The following is a 24,492-nucleotide window of genomic DNA, read 5'->3' as shown; positions in this document are numbered from 1 at the left end:
GTGTATACTCCTCCTCTATGGAAGAACGGCTATGCCAAATATAGGAGTTTAAAACCAAATTCAAATTCAAAAATCACCACTGTTCATATTTATGTATCCCTGCACCATATACTGTTTATAAATGCAAGCGCATAGCTACTGATCTGAGTGATAATTTTCCGGACATATTTTGTCTACTGGTGACCAACTTATAATAGAGACTTGGCCACTTGGGTACAGACAGCAGGGGCAGCTACAGGGAGGTTTCTGAAGTTTTCATAAACCTGTCAAGTGTATTCAAGCAGTTAAATAATATATTTTGCATGGATTGCAAAGGCACAGATTGAGATACTCTAATAGAGCAGTCAATCACCATTCACAGTATTCAGAGGAGCAGTTTAGCAAGTTAAGTAGCTATGAATAAGGATTTTTATGTACTTTATCAGTGAGGACAGTTATTGGATATATGACAATGCTTATAGTTAGTGGAGGGCAGTTATTCTCAGCAGGCATGCAGTTACCTTTTCTTTTCTTTTTTTTGTCTTGACCAAAAGTCTAGCTATGCACCTGACCAGAAACCAGTCACCAATAATCCTGGAGCCACTTATGTATAATGTATATTTCACTGGCAGAGCTTATGATCAGAAATTTCTGTTATCTTGCCACAATGTCCTGACAAATCAGAATTGGCCGGACAGTTACCTAAATGACTGGGCATAGAAGATTTGGCCTATTGTATCCACTATAGCATAGTAGAAGGACCTTATAATTATATTGTTATTATGTCACATGCCGTGATGCAGCTTTTATGTGGTTACAGTACACCAAAGGGTTGACATTGGTACATTAGTGGTCACTCCCTTCAGTTGTAAGAATGTACACTATCTCCTAGCAACCAACTGACAAATAGTACTATAATAGACTATAATAGACTATTATAGTACTATAATAGTACTATAATAGTACTCTATAGTGACTGTTCTATTAGAGTGTTTGTGTGCATGTTCTATTAGAGTAATATGAAGATTAGTATCATGTAACATTAGTCACTTGTCCATGTCTATCCATAACATGTGAACACTTGTAAAGTGTTGAGTTTACAAGGTAGACATTATTAAACTGTTAATTCATATCTCATACAATAACTATTAGTTGTCTTGCTAGTGTGTACAGTGGAGCTGTTTTGTAATGGACACTTTGGGACCAGCCATTACTGTCCATGTTTATACTGTGTATTCTTCTTGTGTATTCTCATTCATTATAAAGGATTCACTCAGTCAAATATCCTTACACACTGGCATGGTGACTGGCACAAACCACTAACTCCTTATGATGTAGCCATTCTGTTTTAGCACACCATAATTATTTATTATGTACCTAACAAATTGTATGATTTTTTACAAAAGTTTTCTCCAACAATTATAAGTGCATGTGCTTAACAACCCGATTCTATGGTAACACATTGGGAGTAACCTTATTACACAGTGACCATATTATGTACATTTCTGTTTATTGTCATGTTCCCTCAACTATCCAACCTTCTTCAGACTAATGTTGTACCAGAACAAATTTGTAATGGTTTGTGTCATGGATTTTTTATCAAGGAAAGTGCAAATTGTTGGTGCGATGAAACCTACGTCACTTGAGCCAAAAATTTCTTGCAGGTGGCTACCTAATATGGTAACTTTGTACACTAATGGCAAATTTGAGGATTATTACAATGGCCAGTTAATGACCTTATTAGGAAGGTTTCACTGCATATTTTATTATGGGATACTTTATCCTGTGCTGGTTTATTTTAGTGTCACTGTCATTATTCTCTCTCACAGTCCTAACATTCATCCTATTTAATGCACCTCTGTATCTTGTTTATGATCACCCATGTCCGATCCCCTGATGGTTATGATGATTCTAACAAGTTCAAGGACACAAACACTGAGACAGACATCCTGATGGTGATCATGTGACTTGTAGAGACACAGAACACACTAGTGTTTGGTACAGTGTACATACTACATGGTTGATTGTCTGTTGTGTGTGTATTAATAACAATGTACTTGACTTGTAACTGAGACTGGTAAATTTAACCATCTGGAATAATGTGTAGTATTATGTAGGGAGAAATGAGGAGCAGTTTTGACCAGTTGTAGATTAATGTATTCCAACTTCTCCTAACCATGATCACTTGTAATGTCATTAAATTCCTAAGATTAATGTCCTCACGTTCTAGCTCTGTGGTATTAGAAGCCGAGTCAAGGCAAATCTGAGGTCTCTAGAATCATGAATACTCTAGGATGTGGTTCCTAACATATGTATGTCCCAGGAAGTAATTTTAGATGTGTTTTGTTTCAAAACCCACAATCAAAGCTGGATTGTCATGACTAGGTTTTAAATGCATTATACAAACTACTACATAATGAATGTCAGGGGCAGAGGGGGCACCTATACTTAGGGAGGGCTGGGTATAGGTGGCGATGACATGTTTTAGTGTGCATTCCTCCCAGGAAATTTTGAAAATTAGGCCCTCTGAGATTGAATCTGATTGTTTTAGCTTTACCTGACTGCTCTATTAGAGTATTTCAATCTTTAGCAGGTGCAAGTGAAACCTTGTTAACTTTTAAAGATCAATGTAAGCTTTATGCATATCGTTTCTAGTGGTGTATCTGCTTGTACAATATTAGTTTTCAGCCCTATTGATCACGTGATTTTTGTAGATTTAGTTTGTCAAACCACTGACCCTCCTCATCTGTGACACATAGAAATTAATGTATTGACCTTAAAGGACACCTGTTAGGAGGTTTCTTACTAATATTAGCAACATCATTAACTTTCAGGGATGAAAACATACTACACATGTCATGTTGTAATAATTTAGTACAACATTATAATAAAAATGTTATTTGTTGTGTTCACAAGTTCTACACAAATCACAATGATGTGGTTAGGGTCATAAAATTCTCCTACAAATGGTAAGATGGTAATTATTCAAAAAGTAACTAATTTTGACTCACATGATCTTATTTTGTGTGTTCTTCAACTTATGATATATTTTTCTGTGATTGGACGTTGTCCTGGAAACAATCATGACCATAGTAACAAATAATAGATCACACAATAACACCTCCTACCACTTGTCTCTTCCTCTCTTCCAGAATGGTCAACAATTGCTTGACTTGATCATCACTCCTATGATCAACCCTCACATCATGACATATAGTATTGTCCACAGCTGCTTGTAGGACTACACGACTACCTGTAGTGATCACAATGGTACACAAAGGTATGGGACATATCATACAAATATATAAACACTGTTTTACATAACATGAAACACTTCACTATCATCTAAACCACATACAAATCTTACAACTACACTACCTTCCACTGATAAGCCACAGCGGGATATCCAGAGTGTAGTGAGAGTATGATTGCATCGAAGACCTTCTGATATTGCAACTGCTCCTTCATCTTGTATCTTATTCCCTCTAATGTCCAGTAATGTGATTGTCTTATTTTCCACCAATAGTCTCTTGATACAAATGACACCTATTTTGATCATATCAGTAGACACAAATTAGGGACATGTCTATATCAACTCAGTACTAGTCATCAATACCATACAGTCAGATTATTACACAACACATTCAGGTGTTTAGGATCACAAAATATCTCCTTATTAGAGAGGTGTCCTCAACTGTGATTAATGTGTATGTGTATACTTGAGAGTTTAGGGGACCATGTATCCTGATTATTATAGGGTGTCTACAATTCAGGTGATCTTGTCAAGGGAATTCTACTCCAAACATTGTAGTAAAATATTTTATGTGACTAAATTTTATACAAAATGATTATTATTGTAGTAACAGTGTACATATGATACAAGATGTGTAGTGTTACAGAACAAGTGGTATATCAGAAAACCACACCAAGTGGTACACAACCTTTACATAGTAAATTTACTGACTATAGTACACAAAATGATTGGACAGAATTAGACTATTGTAAACACTTGTATGGCTTTGACACTACATGGTTGATTCAGTAAGTCTACTAACATTATTGTAAACACAACATTTTGCTATCATCATCAAGCCACATAAAGTTTCACAACTATAGCTAGCTACATGATGATGTAGTATTTACCTTCCACTGATATCTCACAGTTCTCCATCCTGAGCTCAGTCAGAGTAGTGTTGTAGTTGTAAAGTGGTTCACATACAGCAGCCACTCCCGTGCCAATCAGATTACAACCAATGTTCAATACTTGTAATTTCTTATTTTCCATCAATAGTGTCTTGATACAAATGACACCTGTAGTGATCATAACAGTAGACACAGATTAGGGACATGTCTATATCAACTCAGTACTAGTCATCAATACCATACAGTCAGATTATTACACAACACATTCAGGTGTTTAGGATCACAAAATATCTCCTTATTAGAGAGGTGTCCTCAACTGTGATTAATGTGTATGTGTATACTTGAGAGTTTAGGGGACCATGTATCCTGATTATTATAGGGTGTCTACAATTCAGGTGATCTTGTCAAGGGAATTCTACTCCAAACATTGTAGTAAAATATTTTATGTGACTAATTTTATAGAAAATAATTATTATTGTAGTAACAGTGTACATATGATACAAGATGTGTAGTGTTACAGAACAAGTGGTATATCAGAAAACCACACCAAGTGGTACACAACCTTTACATAGTAAATTTACTGACTATAGTACACAAAATGATTGGACAGAATTAGACTATTGTAAACACTTGTATGGCTTTGACATTATATGGTTGATTCAGTAAGTCTACAAACATTATTGTAAACACAACATTTTGCTATCATCATTAAACCACATAAAGTTTCACAACTATAGCTAGCTACATGATGATGTAGTATTTACCTTCCACTGATATCCCACAGTAATACATCGTGAGCTCAGTCAGAGTAGTGTTGTAGTTGTAAAGTGGTTCACATACAGCAGCCACTCCCTCATTGCCAATCTGGTCACCACCAATGCTCAATACTTGTAATTTCTTATTTTCCATCAATAGTGTCTTGATACAAATGGCACCTGTAGTGATCATAACAGTAGACACAGATTAGGGACATGTCTATATCAACTCAGTACTAGTCATCAATACCATACAGTCAATATTATTACACAACACATTCAGGTGTTTAGGATCACAAAATATCTCCTTATTAGAGAGGTGTCCTCAACTGTGATTAATGTGTATGTGTATACTTGAGAGTTTAGGGGACCATGTATCCTGATTATTATAGGGTGTCTACAATTCAGGTGATCTTGTCAAGGGAATTCTACTCCAAACATTGTAGTAAAATATTTTATGTGACTAATTTTATAGAAAATAATTATTATTGTAGTAACAGTGTACATATGATACAAGATGTGTAGTGTTACAGAACAAGTGGTATATCAGAAAACCACACCAAGTGGTACACAACCTTTACATAGTAAATTTACTGACTATAGTACACAAAATGATTGGACAGAATTAGACTATTGTAAACACTTGTATGGCTTTGACACTATATGGTTGATTCAGTAAGTCTACAAACATTATTGTAAACACAACATTTTGCTATCATCATCAAACCACATAAAGTTTCACAACTATAGCTAGCTACATGATGATGTAGTATTTACCTTCCACTGATATCCCACTGTCACCCATCCTGAGCTCAGTCAGAGTAGTGTTGTAGTTGTAAAGTGGTTCACATACAGCAGCCACTCCCTTATTGCCAATCAGATTACCACCAATGTTCAATACTTGTAATTTCTTATTTTCCATCAATAGTGTCTTGATACAAATGGCACCTGTAGTGATCATAACAGTAGACACAGATTAGGGACATGTCTATATCAACTCAGTACTAGTCATCAATACCATACAGTCAATATTATTACACAACACATTCAGGTGTTTAGGATCACAAAATATCTCCTTATTAGAGAGGTGTCCTCAACTGTGATTAATGTGTATGTGTATACTTGAGAGTTTAGGGGACCATGTATCCTGATTATTATAGGGTGTCTACAATTCAGGTGATCTTGTCAAGGGAATTCTACTCCAAACATTGTAGTAAAATATTTTATGTGACTAATTTTATAGAAAATAATTATTATTGTAGTAACAGTGTACATATGATACAAGATGTGTAGTGTTACAGAACAAGTGGTATATCAGAAAACCACACCAAGTGGTACACAACCTTTACATAGTAAATTTACTGACTATAGTACACAAAATGATTGGACAGAATTAGACTATTGTAAACACTTGTATGGCTTTGACACTATATGGTTGATTCGGTAAGTCTACAAACATTATTGTAAACACAACATTTTGCTATCATCTTCAAACCACATAAAGTTTCACAACTATAGCTAGCTACATGATGATGTAGTATTTATACCTTCCACTGATATCCCACAGTCATACATCCTGAGCTCAGTCAGAGTAGTGTTGTAGTTGTAAAGTGGTTCACATACAGCAGCCACTCCCTTATTGCCAATCAGATTACAACCAATGTCCAATACTTGTAATTTCTTATTTTCCATCAATAGTGTCTTGATACAAATGACATCTGTAGTGATCATAACAGTAGACACAAATTAGGGACATGTCTATATCAACTCAGTACTAGTCATCAATACCATACAGTCAGATTATTACACAACACATTCAGGTGTTTAGGATCACAAAATATCTCCTTATTAGAGAGGTGTCCTCAACTGTGATTAATGTGTATGTGTATACTTGAGAGTTTAGGGGACCATGTATCCTGATTATTATAGGGTGTCTACAATTCAGGTGATCTTGTCAAGGGAATTCTACTCCAAACATTGTAGTAAAATATTTTATGTGACTAATTTTATAGAAAATAATTATTATTGTAGTAACAGTGTACATATGATACAAGATGTGTAGTGTTACAGAACAAGTGGTATATCAGAAAACCACACCAAGTGGTACACAACCTTTACATAGTAAATTTACTGACTATAGTACACAAAATGATTGGACAGAATTAGACTATTGTAAACACTTGTATGGCTTTGACACTATATGGTTGATTCAGTAAGTCTATAAACATTATTGTAAACACAACATTTTGCTATCGTCATCAAACCACATAAAGTTTCACAACTATAGCTAGCTACATGATGATATAGTATTTACCTTCCACTGATATCCCACAGTTAAACATCCAGAGCTCAGTCAGAGTAGTGTTGTAGTTGTAAAGTGGTTCACATTCAGCAGACACTCCCTCATTGCCAATCTGATTACTACCAATGCTCAATTTTTGTAATTTCTTATTTTCCATCAATAGTGTCTTGATACAAATGACACCTGTAGTGATCATAACAAAAGACAAACATTTCAATATTAATCATCAGTTGATGAAGATATGTGATGACCTTTGGATACCTAATTTAACAAATCAATCATCTGGTTATGTACTAATACAACTATCACACTATAACAACATGTAGCTAGTACCTTTAACTGATAAGCCACAACTGCACATATAGAGATCAGTCAGATTGTTACTATTGGGTAGGAGCAATTCCACTCCAATGTCTCCTATTTCATTCTCACTAACATCTAATACTCTTAATGAGGGACTACCTGTGATCATAACAGTATTATAAAAAACATCCATTAACATGGAGCTTACTTCTCATGATCTTTACTAAGTGTATCACCCCAGCACTAGTGAGATCATTAAAAGCAAGGTCCAATTCTTGTAGCTTAATAGTTTTCACACAAAATTGTGCCAGTCTTGATACTCCTTTATCTCCAATCTGACACCCCCACATGTTTAATACTACAATGGGATAATGACATATTGTGTATGATACACACAGTATGTCATAGGGATAAAGTGTAGCATTTTTCAAAATCAGTTTTATTGGTAATATTCCTGGAGGTGATACACACAGAGATTCACTAATACACTTCACTGCTCCTACCACATGATCATTGTTAGCACCAAGCTTATCACTACCTGATGATAACTGGGACAAAATAAACTGGAGATCTTCTTGTGATTTCAATTGTGTTAGTCCACACAGTAACATCATGATATTTGGTAGATGATGAAAATGTTCCTTCATTAACTGGTACTGTTCTTTCTGTGACATAGTGATAACAATATAAAGAGAGCAAAGAAACTCTTGAACACTAAGGTGTGAAAAGTTGTAGGTGTTAGATTGTCGAGTTAAGTATTTTATATTTGTACACTTTATCAAGCCAAAACCATCATAATTTTTTGGTAATGAAATACCTGACTGGATGAGGTCATCTTCTGTGAATATAATTCTTGGATCTAAGACTTTTCTGTGAAATCCTTTTTCCCTAACACTGTACCACTCAAAGAATGCACGATAAGCTAACTTACTCAGTAACATTATTGTGTGTAGTGCTTCTTCTGGAACATCTGGTAATATCTGATGTAATATTTTTTCAGCATCATTAGCTGCTGCAGAAGACACTGGTTGCTTCTCAATCTTCTTCTCTTGTTCCCTTTGAAGAGTCATCACTATGAAGAGGTGATACAGTTCTGTCAGTGTAGATGGAAGACTCTTCTCCTTGTACTGAAAAATTTCAAGTATCATCTTCAGTGAAAGTGGTACATAACAAAGGGCACTAATATGAGGAAATGTTTCAAGTTGTTGAATAAACAAGTTAACTGCTTGAGTATCATTGGGAAATACATTTTTAACATATTCTTTTATTTTTTCTTCACTAAATCCTACCACTTCTATTGCCCTGTTGGCATTTAGACCTTGACATGCATGAGGTCTGGATGTTATCAATATTGTTACCTCTACCATGGTCTCCTTTTTGATCATGGCCAATAAAATTGGATCATGTTGTCGACGTTCAGCTGCCATTTCATCAAAACCTTCCAAGATCAGCAAACACTTTCTACCTAACTGTTCCTTCAGCTGGTGATATGCATGCTTTCCAATGTTCTCCATCATGGCTTCTTCAAGTGACTGTTGTTGGACTGTCCTCAATGGCATCAGGATTAGAGTATCAAAATAATCACATAAAAACCCATCTCTGGCCCACCTCACACAGATCTCATTGGCAAGGGTGGTCTTGCCTATACCTACACAACATATACTACATCACTACTACATCACTGTTAATACTCACCTGGGCCTCCCATTATTAGTATCAGTTGAGGACATGGTTTGTTCTGATAATAGAAGATATCCCTCAGGTCACCAAGTCGCTCTTTCTTTTGTAGTAACTCATCAACTTGACCTCGTAGTGTAAATTTAGTGAACTCTTCCAAGTTCTTGTCTACTCTGGTCACCCTCTCATTTTTCACTAGTGCTAATTCAATGAACTTTACTGGACCTTCCCCTTCATCAGAGGTGAAGTCCCTAATATACCTCACTTGTAACATGTTGGTAGCATCACCTAGTGGAGTAGTTTGTTCTGTTTGTTTAGTAATTGTTGTTTGAGGACCACTTGTGGGTTCACTACCACTTGAGTGCAGTGCTACATAAAGAAATGTAGTGAGTAGGTCAAGAGCTGAGGCTGAGAACAGCTACTATTATACTGTACCAGGTGTGTGTTTGTTCTGTACCTTATATGGATGAATGTGCATGTATACTGTCTGGTGAGTGTGTGTAATTGAGCAATATTACTAGTAGAGCAGCATAACTTTGAGATGGTGACAACACTTAGTTAGGTAGTGACAGATGGACATTTACAACAGCGCTTATCAGTGTGGGATTCTTAAAGATAATAATGGACTATAAAAGTACAGAGAGGAGCTGCAAGATGAACAATGTTAAACTGTAACTGGTCACGTTATGTCACTTCTATGCTGGAATCATCATTATGGCTTACTCTAACCACATGTATAGACACTAACATCAAGACTATACATTTTCTACAATCCTTATATCACCTCACGGCAGTACAGATACCACCATACTTCACCCATACTCAGTGATCAACCTGACAGTACCATGTTCTCCATTTTATTCCCCCTATTACTTATTGACCACAGAATTATAGCAAGGGAGTAAAATGATGTACCTGATGAAAGCAACACTCTACTCCTGTTTAAATCTGATCTGAAAACACTACCTGTCTCTTTATTGTTTTTGTTTTTTTAGCAAATAACAATGTTGATGTAATATGTATCATCTTTTGTGCTGGTCCTCTGGACACATCAAACACTGTCTGTCTGTCTGTCTGTCTAGTAAAAATAATAAATGCTGAGATCATTCTGTGAATGCTATCCCACTAGGGACCTGTGAGAAGGCTTAAAGCCTGTGAATACAGGGAGTCAGAAACATGTTTATCTGGGTATCTCTTTACACCATAAAGTCAATAATAAAAGTTAAATTTCAAAAGAGTAAGGTGCAAGGTGTGCCAGTACACAATTACATTCAAGAGACCTGGGTAGATGTAACCTACATCTAACATAATGCACATTAATTTGTGTTGGTTATACTTTTAAATAGTTCAGGGAAAAACAGCATCAGCCAAGAGAGGCTGTTCTTCACTTGTGCCTATGACAATAACAATGTACAACACACACACACACACACACACACACACATACACACAGAATGTACATAACTTAACTTAGGCCTGCATCAAATATTCCAGCATAACACAAAGCCTAATACACTGGAGTGCTTTGCCAGCAACATGCTAACATATAAAAGGTGGAGCTTAATAATTCCATGAAAATAGATCGATACTCCCTAATAGAGCAGTCAGTGTAAACTGCAAACTGCATTGTACATACTCCTTAAATCAATACTCGCTAATAGAACAGTCACCTTAAATTGTAATGAAATACTCTAATAGAGCATTCGATGATTAAAAAGCCCCAAATTATTGTAAGAAATGTTGCTAATCTAGGAGCATAATGCAAGCATAATGGGAACACTGAAGAACATAACAGGTGAAAATGTTGGGAAATTTCTGAAAGCATTTGAGCAAAAGTTTGAGCATATTTGACTCAGGCCTAACAAAACTAGTTACGTGCAGCAAAACTAACAAAGCACAAAAGTAATGATTAATTTTAAATTGTCTGCATACATGAAAGTTCCAGCAGCAGACAGCAGGTTGCAGCCACTCCCACTTCAAGCTGCAATAATGAGTCATACATATGTATCTATAGTTATTTATACCAGGAGGGCATCCAGGGTTTGGCAAGGGGCAGTGCACAAGGGGTAAAGCATAATAACGGAGCAGGGGTTTGGGAGCTACAGTGAGTTAAAGTACTTTTTTCTGAAAATTTTGATGTAAAGAAGTATTAATATATGCAGTTTTATGCACAAATAATTAAATAATATAATAATTAAAAGTATACTTTCTTTCTAAGTGGTCTGCATTGATTGCAGGGATCAGTGACAGTCACATTTAGCCACTAATAACCAGCTAGGAATTTTGCAGATTGGTTCTTTGTATGTCATTCTATATGAAAACTAAATCTTATGCCAGTTTTTAGCAACTGTGGAGGATTTTTAAGTATTACATGTGGTGCCTGTTCTATTAGAGTATTTGATTGACTGCTCTATTAGAGTATTTGACTGACTGCTCTATTAGAGTATTTCGATATGGTTTAAAGTTTTGATTGTATTATTATTGGGAGGAGAGACAGTGAGCCTCTTCCAGCCTGAAAAAGGAAGTGAAAGATACAATACATAATACACACAGGAGCGTAGGGAGGGGGTTATAAGAGGTTCAGGAACCCCCACCCCCCTGTAAATAAGTGTCCAGATTATTCTGTGAATGCTATCCCACTAGGGAACTGTGAGAAGGCAGCCCATGAATACAGGGAGTCAGAAACATGTTTATCTGGGTCAGTTGGATGACATTTTGAATAATCAGGTCTGACCTGGATGAGATCATGTGCCAGTAATCAAACTTGAATAGAAATGCAGTTGTGCAGTATACTCAGGAAACTAGCATGGAGCCACACCCACATTAATGTGTTTTGCTCTCTGTAGGAATATGTACAACCATGCCCACTTATCAGAAGAACATGTCATTGTCTGTGGGTATTCATAGCATCATGTCCATTATTGAGATTGCTGCTTGTAGCCAAACAAGTATAATTATTCTACTGTCAAGCAAGCTAAATGGGAATTGTTGATTGCTGTAGTTACCTGTAGACTTACATGGAGCCACCACACCCACTTATTGATCATGTATTACCTTACTGGTAGCTATACTGGTCTAACTATCAGTGCTTGCATTAGGGACTATTAATATAGCTCTTGATGGATGCCATTATTAAGCCAGGTCACATCTGGATCAGATTTGGGTCCCATCTAGATAACGATCTGTTTGGTCAATACTGACCCACTTACAATGTTGGTCCTTTATGGTGTTTTATGTAACACAACACTTTTATAATGAAGTCAGTTAGATATGAAACTATAGTAGTGAAACAATTGAACACTATACATCATGACAGTGATATATGAATGTGTATGTGTCACACATGACATACACACACACACACACTACATACAGGTCTTATAGAGTAACTGTATTGAGGATTTATTGCTAGTAAAATTATTTACATGGCACATATTTATCTGCAACATCCTTGTACTCTTATCATTAATTTATTAAGGCTTTACAGCACAAGTGCTGAAGATCTGTAGGACACCTGGTCCTACAGCCTGTTTAAAGATCTAATTAACAGTTAATAACATTTGCACACAGCCACACACACACGCACGCACACACGCACATACATGCACGCACACACACATGCACACTACACCTTTTATGTACGTTTACACACGTTTGTCAAGTCCTATACATTACATATAATTAAGATGTTATATTGAGTATGTTTGAAAAGGTCACAGAAAAGAAAAGAATTCATTGATGTGTTGTCACATATAGATGTTGTCAGCAGGCCTTTAGTGTTTACACCATGTGATAAAGTCAATGATAATTGTGACCCGGTTTGCGAAAAGGGGTTTATAGCTTTTCTAAATTGTCAAGTTTGATTAATCATAACTCCTCATGTATTCAACCTATCATGTTCATATTACACCAAGCCATAGTGCTATGTTAGGGGTATAAGGGGACTAAACTTTAGGGTGATACCACATTCACAAGTAAAGTTACAGATTGCCACGTACATGCAATTGAAAAGGATATAAGACCCCTTTTCACTGACTGTTAGTTTATGATAGCTGTACCGGTGGGTCCAAGTTGATAACCAATGCTATGTTATCATACAGCCAAAAACCACACTGAAAGTATGATCGTATGTAGCTATAAAAATTACATAATAATGCAAGGTGTGCCAGCACACAAGTATGTACCTATCAATGTCAGGCCCCACCCCAGGTGGTCTCCATACACCTACTGGGAATTTGACATCCACACTTGCCCCACCCCCACCCCAGGTGGGCTCCATACACCTACTGGGAATTTGACATCCACACTTGCCCCACCCCTGGGGCTTTTGACAGCGGCAGTTTGCTGAACCAACCATAGAAATGAAGTCGGGACACAGCTAGTTGGCTTTTGACAAGCTTTTTTAGCTCCACTACTGGGGACAAATTCCCTGTATTTTCCCCCACCCTACTCCGAGCCCAATGGTAGGGCATCACATGATTGATAGGTGTATTGCATTATCACAAATCCAGGAGACCTATGCAGATTCAATCTACAGTTAATATAAAGTACCAGTTAGACTTTTAAATAGTTTATTTCCACAGGGAAAAACAGCATCAGCCAAGAGAGGCTATTCTTCAGCTCTGCTTTGACACTACAACACACAATAAAATAGCTACAACAAACCCAGAGCTGGAGAGAATGTACATTCAGGGGCGTACGCAGGAATTTTGAAAAGGGGTTTCCATTACAGTTAAGTAACTGTTATATTAGAGTAGTTTATATCTCGATCTTTTCACCAAAATCATAATTCAGAACAATGCTATAAGTGTTGCTATCATGTGAGACACTATTATTTAACTAAGGTAAAAGTTTAAAAATGTGTCCTGTTCCTGATAGATTCCAGATTCTGGAAACCTGAAGTTTCAATTTCTTAATGTTTCAAGTACTGTGTAAAATCCAAAGGGGTTTCCTGAAACCCCTGGAAACCCCCCTCCGTACGCCCCTGACATTCTAACAGAATCAAACTACAGTTACGTAAGTGCAGAAAAAAATGATTAAAATTGCAATAAAAGGCGCACTATAGCTACAGTCCCTCCCACTTTAAGCTACATGCACACGTAGCTACATGCAGTTACGTAATAGCTCACATTCATCTAGCGCTTCAGCTACGAAAGCTAGTCTTCCTGTATTCCGCAAGATCCTGCAAAATTTCTCCAGCGTCCCTGGTCTATTGGTCAACTGCTCGACGATGATTCGGTTCTTCTCCTCCCTGCTCGTCGTCTGTAGTTGTACTCGTTGTGCGGCATTTTTTCCTGTATCAGCTCGTCAATGATATCGTCAGCGTCCAGATAAGCAACGAGGAAAGCGCGATTGTTGGTGAACACTTCCCTTTCAGTGTTTCTTCAAGCTCTCAATACCAGTCATAGCAGCTTATCAAGCACTAGACATGCAGGACGGTATGAGATGATCTACTGATCTTACGCCGGAACTAGGCCCGAGACGGCCAGTTGAGTTGAAACCTAGTCCTACCGGGACCCTTACATTTTTTTTGATGATACAAATTAATGACATAGCTAATTATATAAGATAAAACAAAGTTTATCTTAGGCCAATGAAACTTGATTACCAGTTTCTCGCTCAGATTTTTGAAAATTTGATGCGGGCGGGCGGTTATTATTCATTATTCATTATTTTTCCAAAAGCACAACACACATCCAAACATGAAGATTCCTGCCAAAAAACAGTGAGATCTATACTGATTACTCTTGCATTAAATAGCTAAAGTACGTTACTAATCTATAACAAGTGATTTTTCCATTAGAGTATAGCTGATTGCTCTATTAGAGTAAAAGTGACCGTTCTATTAGAGTATTTCGATCTGAAATACCAATAATGAAATTCCATGCGGGTGTATCAAAAGCATGCGGGCGATGACGCGAAACTGCTAATCAAGTTTCATTGGCCTTATGTCATTCCAGCCATCCCATCCTATGGAATAGTGATGGGATGGCTGAGATGTAAATTGAGCTTCTCTTTGTTGAGGTCTGCAATTAGGCCACTCCAAATAAATTCTCTGTTTCCCATCCACCGCCCGCATCTAGTTACTGTCAGCTATAAATATTCCATTATTCCGTATTCTTTCATTATTTTCCGGTTATTGTTGCATACTGACAGGCTCACTTGAAACCATGTCAGCTCACGTGTCAGCAGTGCTATATCAAGTCGGTACAAACTTCACGTTTGTGTTATTTTTGCAACTTAAAAAGGAAGGAACAAGCTTAAGGTGAAGTTAAGCATGCATTTATGCAGCTTTTTATGGTTGCCGGGGGGCAGGTAAATAATGGTTTGAAAAGCTGCCAATCTTATAACGAATAATGGAAATGAACCGCCCGCCCGCATGCAAACATGCTTGAGCCCAGGACGGGAAACAGAGAATTTATTTCGTGGAGTGGCCTTATGTGCATTCGCGGTGCCAGGTCCAGTTTGCGCTGTCCCATTGCTGAGGCACCGATTGCTGTGCAGGTCGCTGAGGCCCATATTTAAGATAATTTGTTTTTGTTTATTATGTACAGTTTTATCTTATGTCATTAATTTGTATCATCAAAAAAAAAAAAAGAAAGAAAGAAAGAAAGAAAGCAAATCGACTACTAGGATTTCTACGTTGAAACCTCCATCATTGTCCACCTCACTTAAAAGAGCGTGCTTATAAACAGATTGTTTTACCAACTATTGAGTATTGTAGCCGGTGGGATCCATACCAGCAAACATCCATCCATAAGCTAGAGCAGCTGGTTCACACCAACTTTGTGCGGGGCAACTTTCTGGGGCGGAGGCTGCGGTTCATGCTGTCCGAAAGGTTTTTGAGGAAGGAAGCACTGAGGCTGTGTTGCTGGTGGACGCCTCCAATGCCTTTAACTCGCTGAACCGTTTGGTGGCTCTACACAACATCAGACAACTGTGCCCGCCACTTTCCACTATTCTGATCAATATTTATAGGTCTCCAGCCTCTTTGCTTGTTTCTGGGGAGGTTATTTTATCAGAGGAGGGTACTACACAGGGAGACCCACTAGCTATGCCTATGTATGCCCTTGCTACAGTGCCTTTAATCAATCAACTTCATGGGACAGTGGACCAGGTCTGGTATGCTGATGATGCTTGTGCTTGTGGCAGTATACAGGACTTGCTCATCTGGTGGAACCAGCTCTGTATTGAGGGACCTGCTTTTGGCTATTTTGTAAATGCTCCTAAAACTTGGTTAGTTTCTAAGGAAAGGTTCCATTCAATTGCTACTACTCTGTTCTCAGATACTGATGTTCAAATTACTTCTGCGGGCCGTCCCTACCTTGGGGCTGCCATTGGTTCAAACGCTTATGTCCAGGAATTTGTGAGGGACAAGGTTGTTGGTTGGTCAGCAGAGATTACACGGCTTGCCAAGTTCGCACAAGTTCAGCCGCATGCTGCTTATTCCGCTCTCACTCATGGCTTGTCAAGCCATTGGCTCTACCTTTGTCGCACTACTCCAAACATATCAGAGGCTTTACAACCCCTTGAGGACAACATCCGGCTGGTACTTATCCCTACTTTGATGGGTTGCTCTCCACCAAATGACACAATCCGTAAATTATTTGCCCTTCCACCTCGATATGGTGGTTTGGGTATCATAAACCCAACTCTTATTGCAGCTGAGGAGTATTCAGCCTCGTGTCACATTGCTGAGCCTCTTTCACAATTCATTCTGGACCGGGGTATCAATTCGGCTATTGTTAAAACAGAACAGCTATCTCGCAAGTCCGCAATCCGCAATTCCAAATCTTCCAACTATTCGGATAGATCTTCCAGTTTGCGTACCCACTTAGATCCCTCCTCTCAACGCGCTTTAGATCTAGCCTCAGCCAAAGGGGCCTCCAACTGGCTTACCACCCGGCCCCTACAGGAACATGGCTTTGCACTGCATAAGTCCGCGTTTCACGATGCCGTGGCACTACGTTATGGGTGGTCTCCTCAGCGGACTCCTGCTCACTGTGCATGTGGGACTTCCTTTTCAGTGGAGCATGCTTTATCCTGTCCCAAGGGTGGCTTACCTTCTATCCGACACAATGAGATCAGAGATCTAACTGCTACCCTGTTGACTGAAGTATGCTCTCAGGTAGCTGTTGAACCAGAGCTCCAGCCGGTTTCACAGCAGGACTACCCTGCTTCTGCCAATATCCAAGATGGTGCCCGTCTTGACATCGCCATGAATGGTTTTTGGGGTGGAAGAAGTGAAAGATGTTTTGTGGATGTGCGGGTGTTCAACCCTCTGGCTGCTTCTAATGCGTCCTCATCACTGGCCTCCTGTTATCGGAGGCACGAGAACATTAAGAAACGTGCGTATGCTCAGAGAATTCGTGAGGAGGAGCATGCCTCTTTTACCCCCCTGGTAATGTCTGCCTCTGGTGGTCTGGCTCATGAGGCTTCTGTTTTTTATCAACGCTTGGCTCATCAACTTTCAAACAAGTGGGGCGATGATTACTCTGTTGTCATGGGGTGGTTAAGGTGCTGTCTATCTTTTTCTCTCTTGCGGTCCTCCATACAATGCATCCGCGGAGCCCGCTCATCCATCGGTCACTATGTTAAGACTCCCCCAATTGTGGAGCTGATTCGGGCAGAGTCTCAGTTTGCCGTGGACTAAGAAAGTCCCGGTTTGTCCAGCACAGGCCATTTATGTGCTGGGGGTGGTAGGCAAGGGCAGTCCATCAAGCCCGGGTAAAAAAAAAAAAAAAAAAAAAAAAAAAAAGAAATGCTACAACATCGTGCTGCGCGGTTTGTATTAACAAACCTTGCGGCATGGAGGAGGAACCACAGAGACAGTATAACTGACATGCTAATGACGTTGAAATGGTTATCGCTTGAGAATCGTAGAAGACATTCACGTTTAATTCTGCTATTTAAGTTCGTAAACAAGTTGATACATATTCCTACCCAGTATTTGCCAGTGCCATCCCCCTTAACAACTACCAGGGCTAACCACGATCAAAAGTTTATGCAACAGTATGCCAGAACGGACCGATATCTTTATTCATTTCTGCCAAGGACAATCCCTGACTGGAATAACTTGAATATTGAGAATTTAAGTAATTGTATAATCTAGATTTTTTATTTATCTGGTTATAGCTAGTTAATCACTGCAGAGTTTGCCTCTCTGCCCACTGTTTAAGTGTTTATTTATTATCTTTTATAACTGAAAAAAAGTTAATCACTTAGCTACATGACCTTTTTTTGTACATTAGCGTTATACCCTTGATGGGTTTTGCTAATCAATAAATAAATAAATAAATAAATAATAGACGTTATAATGGCATAAAGTACTCGTGCACGTGATCACCTACCAGTCTCAATTTTTTCAGCGATAAACGCAAGTCTCTTGTTGCTCCTCAAAATATCACAGAAGTTTTGAAGCGTGCCTGGTCCTCCGATGGTCAACTGGTCTACGATCGTTCGGTTTTTCTCCATCCTACTAGTCGCGTGTAGTTGTACTCGCTGTGCGGCAATTTTTCCCAACATTCCCTCCTGAATCAGCTGGTCACTTATATCATCAGGGTCGAGATATTTGATGAGGAAATCACGATTATCATTTAGTACTTGTTCTTGCTTCTGTAAACTATCCTCCATCTTCACTCGTTAGCTACTGACACACACAGTGGAGTCCACAGTGTGTCACTGAATGGTGTATTGAGACGAACAAGTCGCCTGAAGGAGTAAAGGCGACGTTCAGCAGTAGTGTTCCGTAGTCTGTAGCTAACAGCTAAAATTCCAAGTGATATCTAGCTCGCTATACAGTGAGTGGTAAGCTTACCTATCTCAGTAAATACTTAACATGCAGGTCAGCTATGTAATTTAACAGCTAAAAATCTGCTTAGCTATACAGACTCTTGAAAAATTACTATATAAACTGTGACAAGTACACAGCTACTGAGCAACACAAATGAGTGTTCAGGCTTGCATAACTGGTTTAAATATTAAAATACCAACAGGAAGCAAATAGCTAGATTAATTACTGCCCACTTTATTCCACAAAGTAAACAACTACACAGTCTTTTATGATAATGTAGTAGTAGTGATTACTAGGTCAAATGTGCATTCAGAGTGCAGAATTAAAATTAATGTGTATCAATAATTTAACAGTTGTCATGCAGTTATGTAAACATGGAGGGTAGTTATACAATATGTTAAGGTGCCACGTTCCTCACTTCAAAGGTGTGCAAGATCAACTGTGACAGCATGCTACAATGATCTGATGTGTGAATATAATATAGTACTACACTAGGATTACACAATCACTGGACTTAGTTTTTTAAAACAAAAAGTTAAGCTACTGATTTGGGCATCTGGCCATTCCATTTCACACACTCAACTGATTATACAGTAGCTATTGCTCTACTGATTGTCCTTTTCACACAATTACCAGCTAGTTGAAAAGAAAGAAAAGACCTGGGTCCAGTTCCCATAGTGCTATCACAAAACAATCACAAAGAAAAAAACCACAAAACATTAAATTAATATAGTTTCAACTTAACTATAAATTCTTGTGGTTAAATGTAAACTAGTAAACAGGATGACAGTTTTATTAATTGTGACAAATTTTTACCACAAAATTTATTACACAGTATACTACACTACACAAATTTTAAACCCTATACTGTATCACAAAAAAGTTTGGCGAATTTGGCAAGCAAGCAGTGTTTGCCAAACACCAAATCCTTTTCCCCAGTATAAATCTCTAGTAACTAAAAGCAAAACCACCAAACCTTTTTCTCACCCAAATTCTATCACAACAAATTCATCTCAAAGTTTGCTCCCACCAAACTTTCCTGCTATACAGCACTAAATAATGAAACTATTAGAATCACTGTACACAGCTATTATGGGTATGAAATAGGATATAGTGGAACAAGTTTCAGTTCATCAGAGGTGGTCTCCATTCACATACTATCAATGTTGTATTGAATAACAACTATACTCCCAGGTTGTCTTCTCCAAGTGACCGTGCTTTTAGCAAAACAAATGATCTTTGTCCCATCTGCCAGGGATCCTGTATAGTAGTATATTCAGTTCTGATTTTCTTTGACAGAGATTGGTGTTGTCAACATTTCACCTGAAAGCAAAATATTTTATTGTACAACAAAATAACCCTAAACAAACTTATGTATCAATATTATCATAGTAGAGTATACTGATTAAAGACTTACAATTTGTACAAGGTACAAGAAAACTTAGGAATTTAGGAATCAAAGAAATAAAAAAAAAGTTGTTTAACAAGAGAGGTCACCTAGACCCCGAAGATACACTAGTGGACATTTTCAGAATTGTCTCAGAATTATCTACAGTGTCCAAAAATGGGTTATTAAAGTTTCAACAATCATGGTGAGTAGTTTTAGTATAATTATGAAGACGTTAGGAAAAACATTAAACAAAGAAATCAATTCGTACACTAAAATTTAATTTAACACTACAGGCACTTACGTTTGCTGCTATAACTTTCACTAGCATCAGTATACAGAGTTGAGAATTGGCTTAACCCTTAAACCTGCAAAGAACTTTTGGGGAATACGTGTTTTACACAATATGGGAACACATGGCAACACTAGGTGGGGTAACTTAATTCTTACAGCCTACAATATAGATTGATTAAAAGTGTGTTCACTGTGCTACGTAAAGGTTAAATGAACACTGTAACTACAGTGGCTTGTTATGAAGAGATGAACAGCGACAAATCGCGCCTCTGTGTTTCAAAATGCTTGCCACGTGTTTAATCTCGCTTGTGGGTTTATCCAGATGAGTCATATATGGCCTGATAAAAATTTAACAACGAATTGAATGGAGGTGATAGGAGCAACCACCACCTAGCTATCGACCATTTTATAAAGGTATTGAAGAGTTTGTGTGTTTCCTTACTGAAAAGTTATTTTCACGGCTATTTTTGGCCTCACCATTTAGCATCAGGGTAAAACCCTAGGTATCATTTTAATCCTTGTTACATCACAAGTAGAATGACATAAATTGCGTAGCCATAGGATGGACACTTTGAAAGTTACAGTGTTTTGTGTAAGGCATGCATATTTGGGCCAGTTTTCTGGCCTATGTGGGTTTAAGGGTTAAACTGTTTACTACAAATCCACCTTTAGCTGTGTAGTGACTTGCATGTACAAGTATGAAAACATCAAGTTTGAAACAACAGCAGTATGTCTACCACATTGTAAAGCAACATATATGACATGGGGGCTACAGAAAAAAAGGTATTCAAACTCGGCAAACAATATGGTACTTAATTAATTAAGACATGAGAAATGGCTTAATTAAAACTTGCATACAATAATTTTTCTTTGTAGCACCACACGCTCGTGTGAACTAGTCAAGTAGAGACATACAACTTTGCAGCACAGCTCTACCATTGGATGGGTGTAATGTATTTTACAGACTGGACTTAAATACTGAGCCAGAAACAGCTTCTTAACAATAATCCAACCATTATCTGTCTCTTAAAGCTATTGTCGAGTAACAACTGCTGGTACTGCTCTTCCTTATAAGTCATGAAGGTTGTGTGTGCACTAATTGGCTACTTCTCATCATGTACTCATGTGTATAGTGATAGAGCCTATTGTTGTGGTGTAGGTTCATTCATTTGTTGCTCCAGTACTTAGCACTAGTGTTTAAGCTTCAGTAATGAGTCAGTAAGTATTCTAGTGTCATAGCCACATAGTCTTATGCTACCCATGCACCTACACAATATCAAATCAGTAAGTTTATACTAATCTGCAGTTGTGCATTCACTGTCGCAGCTGTGGTTTGACTACTGTCATGTATTTTTGTAAATATTCTAATAATATAGGGACGCGCAACCTTCATGAATTAAGAGGAAGAGCACTACCAGCAGTTGTAGCTCGATAATGGTGTGTCCAGCGGCAATACAATAGATAAATAATTCTTGGATTATTGTTGAGAGCCTGTTTCCAGCTCAGTCCATGAGTCCAGTCCACAAAATACATTAGGCCCTTGCATGGGTATATAATACACCAGCAGTTTCATAGTGAAAACGCAGTAATTAATCCTTAAACCTGCAGGGGAATACGTCTTTACACAATATGGACATGCATTGCAACACTAGGTGGGGTAACTTAATTCTTACAGCCTACAAATATACATCGATTAAAAGTTTGTTCACTGGGCTACTTAAAGAAATTGAATGAAGGTTGTTGTAAGGTGATAAGAGCAATCACCATCGAATTATTGACCATTTTATAAATATCATTTTAACCCTTGTTACATCACAAGTAGAATGACATAAATGGTGGTGCTCACTACTGATCGACTTCCAAGTCAATAGCACTTCTCTTCTGAAGTTATAAATCATCAAAGTTGGTAAATTGGATGTGCATGGAAGACCCCTCTTTGCAAATCCAGTCACTATTTAATATTCAGTGGGTACTGGGTAGGTGGGCGCGGTTCAAGACTACATGGCTGTGCAACTAACAACACTTACCGACTCATCACTGGAACCTAAACACTAGAGTATCATCAATTGTACAGTATAGTATGGGGCAGCTTTTGTTGTGTAGATTATTCTTTTGTTGCTCCAGCATTAAGTACTACAAGTCACAAAGGTTGCATGTCCAGAATATTTATGAAATGCCTTATGTACGCCCTTATACAAGTAGCGTATAGAGGGAAACTTTTGAGGGGGGAAATTTTGGTGAACTTCACCAAAGTTTTAACCCGCCAATTACCTGTAGCACCTCACCATGCCAAGAAAAAGTGGTCTGGCCACTAAACATTGAGCTTAAATTCGCCAAAGTTTATTTCACCAAATGCAATTTAGCTTGCTACTTGCCAAAGTTTACCCCCACTAAAGTTTCCCTCTATATGGTAGTGCCTCCAAGATTATAATAGCTAGATAATGCCTAAATTATTGATAAAAAGCTGTAGTCCATGAGTTTAATTCATGAGTTTAGTCCACGAAATGCAATATGCTTTCCAGAAACATTCCAGTGATTAATAGGTCCCCTACAGGCTGTATATACATCTGCAGTGTAACCTGTGCATTAAGGACACCTTTGAACCAAAAGTGTCCTAGGTGTCCTGATTTTCCAGGTCAGTTTACATGTTAAGGGATACTTTGGGACTATTACCAAGTGTCCAAATCATGTATATAGGTGTTCTCATTTTCAAGAATTCTGATTAGCAGGTACCATTGTATACACATAAAATACAGTATATACACAAGTGATGTACACAAAACTAGCACACAATCTCACCTCACTTTTCTTCTGCAGCTTGGGTTATCACTCCACTACATTGGTCCTCTGTGTGATCAGACAACTCCTCACCTCCAGTTGTCTGTGCTCGTGTCTGTGTGAATATATTAGAAGTAACAAGACTATCAACTTGTCACACATACCTCATTACTCTTTCCTTCTCCACATCATCCATTAAGGGATCAGTCATTGACTGTAACTGAAATATCATATTTGTACAAATTTATTTAAAATACACTACACACAGTGTACATGTCATATACACACTCATGTATTTAAGAATGAGACTAAACATGTTTACTAAACAAATGATATGTAACACAAACAAATGTACTGACACTAATACACACATATAAATGTTGACACTAAAACTGTTCAATGTAGAAAAATCCCACACCAGTGGTGACTTGATCCTCTAGCAACGTGTAGTCTATAGGCATCAGCCAAAGGAGCTAGCCACAACAGCTGGGATATGGAATTTCCTTTACAACTTAAACACATTGACTTGTCACCAACAAAAGGTTTTATTGGAATAACAGACAGTGTAGAGTACAGACACACACTTGTAAGAAGGAGACCAAACATGTACACTAAACAACTAACACATACACACAAACAAATGTACATACACTAACACATTACACATACACAACCACAACATGTAGTAATAAAGACTCCTCAACAAGCTAAACTGTTAGGGACAGTATGGGATGGGACCTAGTGAAACAAGTTCCACACCTGATGTATAATATTGACCTGTTTGGATGAGTGTGGACAATTGTCAAATAATAAAAATCATCATCCTGTTGACTAACTTTAACACTTCCTCTATTTGAGTAAACAGTTTAAATATTTTTATTGTTGTGGTTTATCTATTGTCTTGTTGTTGACAAGAATTATGGAAACAGTACAATATGTGTGACTGGAACAATACATGTTTCTAAACTAGCTAAACAACAACCACTAAGTGAGCCATACTTGTCTAGAATGTGACAGTAGGACTAGCAAAGATCAGTAGTGAATTCAGTGATGTATCTAGGGATCGGAGTCATCAGCCCCG

General features: G+C 37.8%; 2 protein-coding genes across 3 annotated transcripts in view; both read right to left on the bottom strand.

Annotated features, from left to right (window-relative positions):
- LOC136257314 (protein NLRC3-like) overlaps nt 1-24,492 on the bottom strand; it is a 273,319-nt gene that overhangs the window by 234,885 nt on the left and 13,942 nt on the right. The gene's annotated exons all lie outside the window — the stretch shown is intronic.
- Nucleotides 2,817-19,099, bottom strand: LOC136257313 (protein NLRC3-like). 2 transcript variants are annotated; one of them, XM_066050433.1, is made up of 14 exons: nt 18,977-19,099; nt 18,510-18,925; nt 9,178-9,528; nt 7,691-9,130; nt 7,513-7,641; nt 7,192-7,362; nt 6,425-6,595; nt 5,655-5,825; nt 4,887-5,057; nt 4,123-4,290; nt 3,358-3,525; nt 3,108-3,232; nt 2,991-3,050; nt 2,817-2,939 (listed from the first exon to the last, which is right to left on the bottom strand). In XM_066050433.1, exons 2-13 carry the CDS (start codon nt 18,790-18,792, stop codon nt 3,018-3,020), a joined length of 3,381 nt encoding a protein of 1,126 aa, XP_065906505.1. In that variant the 5' UTR covers nt 18,793-18,925; nt 18,977-19,099; the 3' UTR covers nt 2,817-2,939; nt 2,991-3,017. The 2 variants fall into 2 exon arrangements, with proteins under 2 accessions (XP_065906505.1, XP_065906503.1); XM_066050431.1 differs by having other exon boundaries at nt 18,510-19,089.

The sequence above is a fragment of the Dysidea avara genome, chromosome 6 (genome assembly GCF_963678975.1).
Source record: "Dysidea avara chromosome 6, odDysAvar1.4, whole genome shotgun sequence".
Classification (NCBI taxonomy): Eukaryota; Metazoa; Porifera; class Demospongiae; order Dictyoceratida; family Dysideidae; genus Dysidea; species Dysidea avara.
This window is presented reverse-complemented; position numbering and strand designations above follow the sequence as displayed.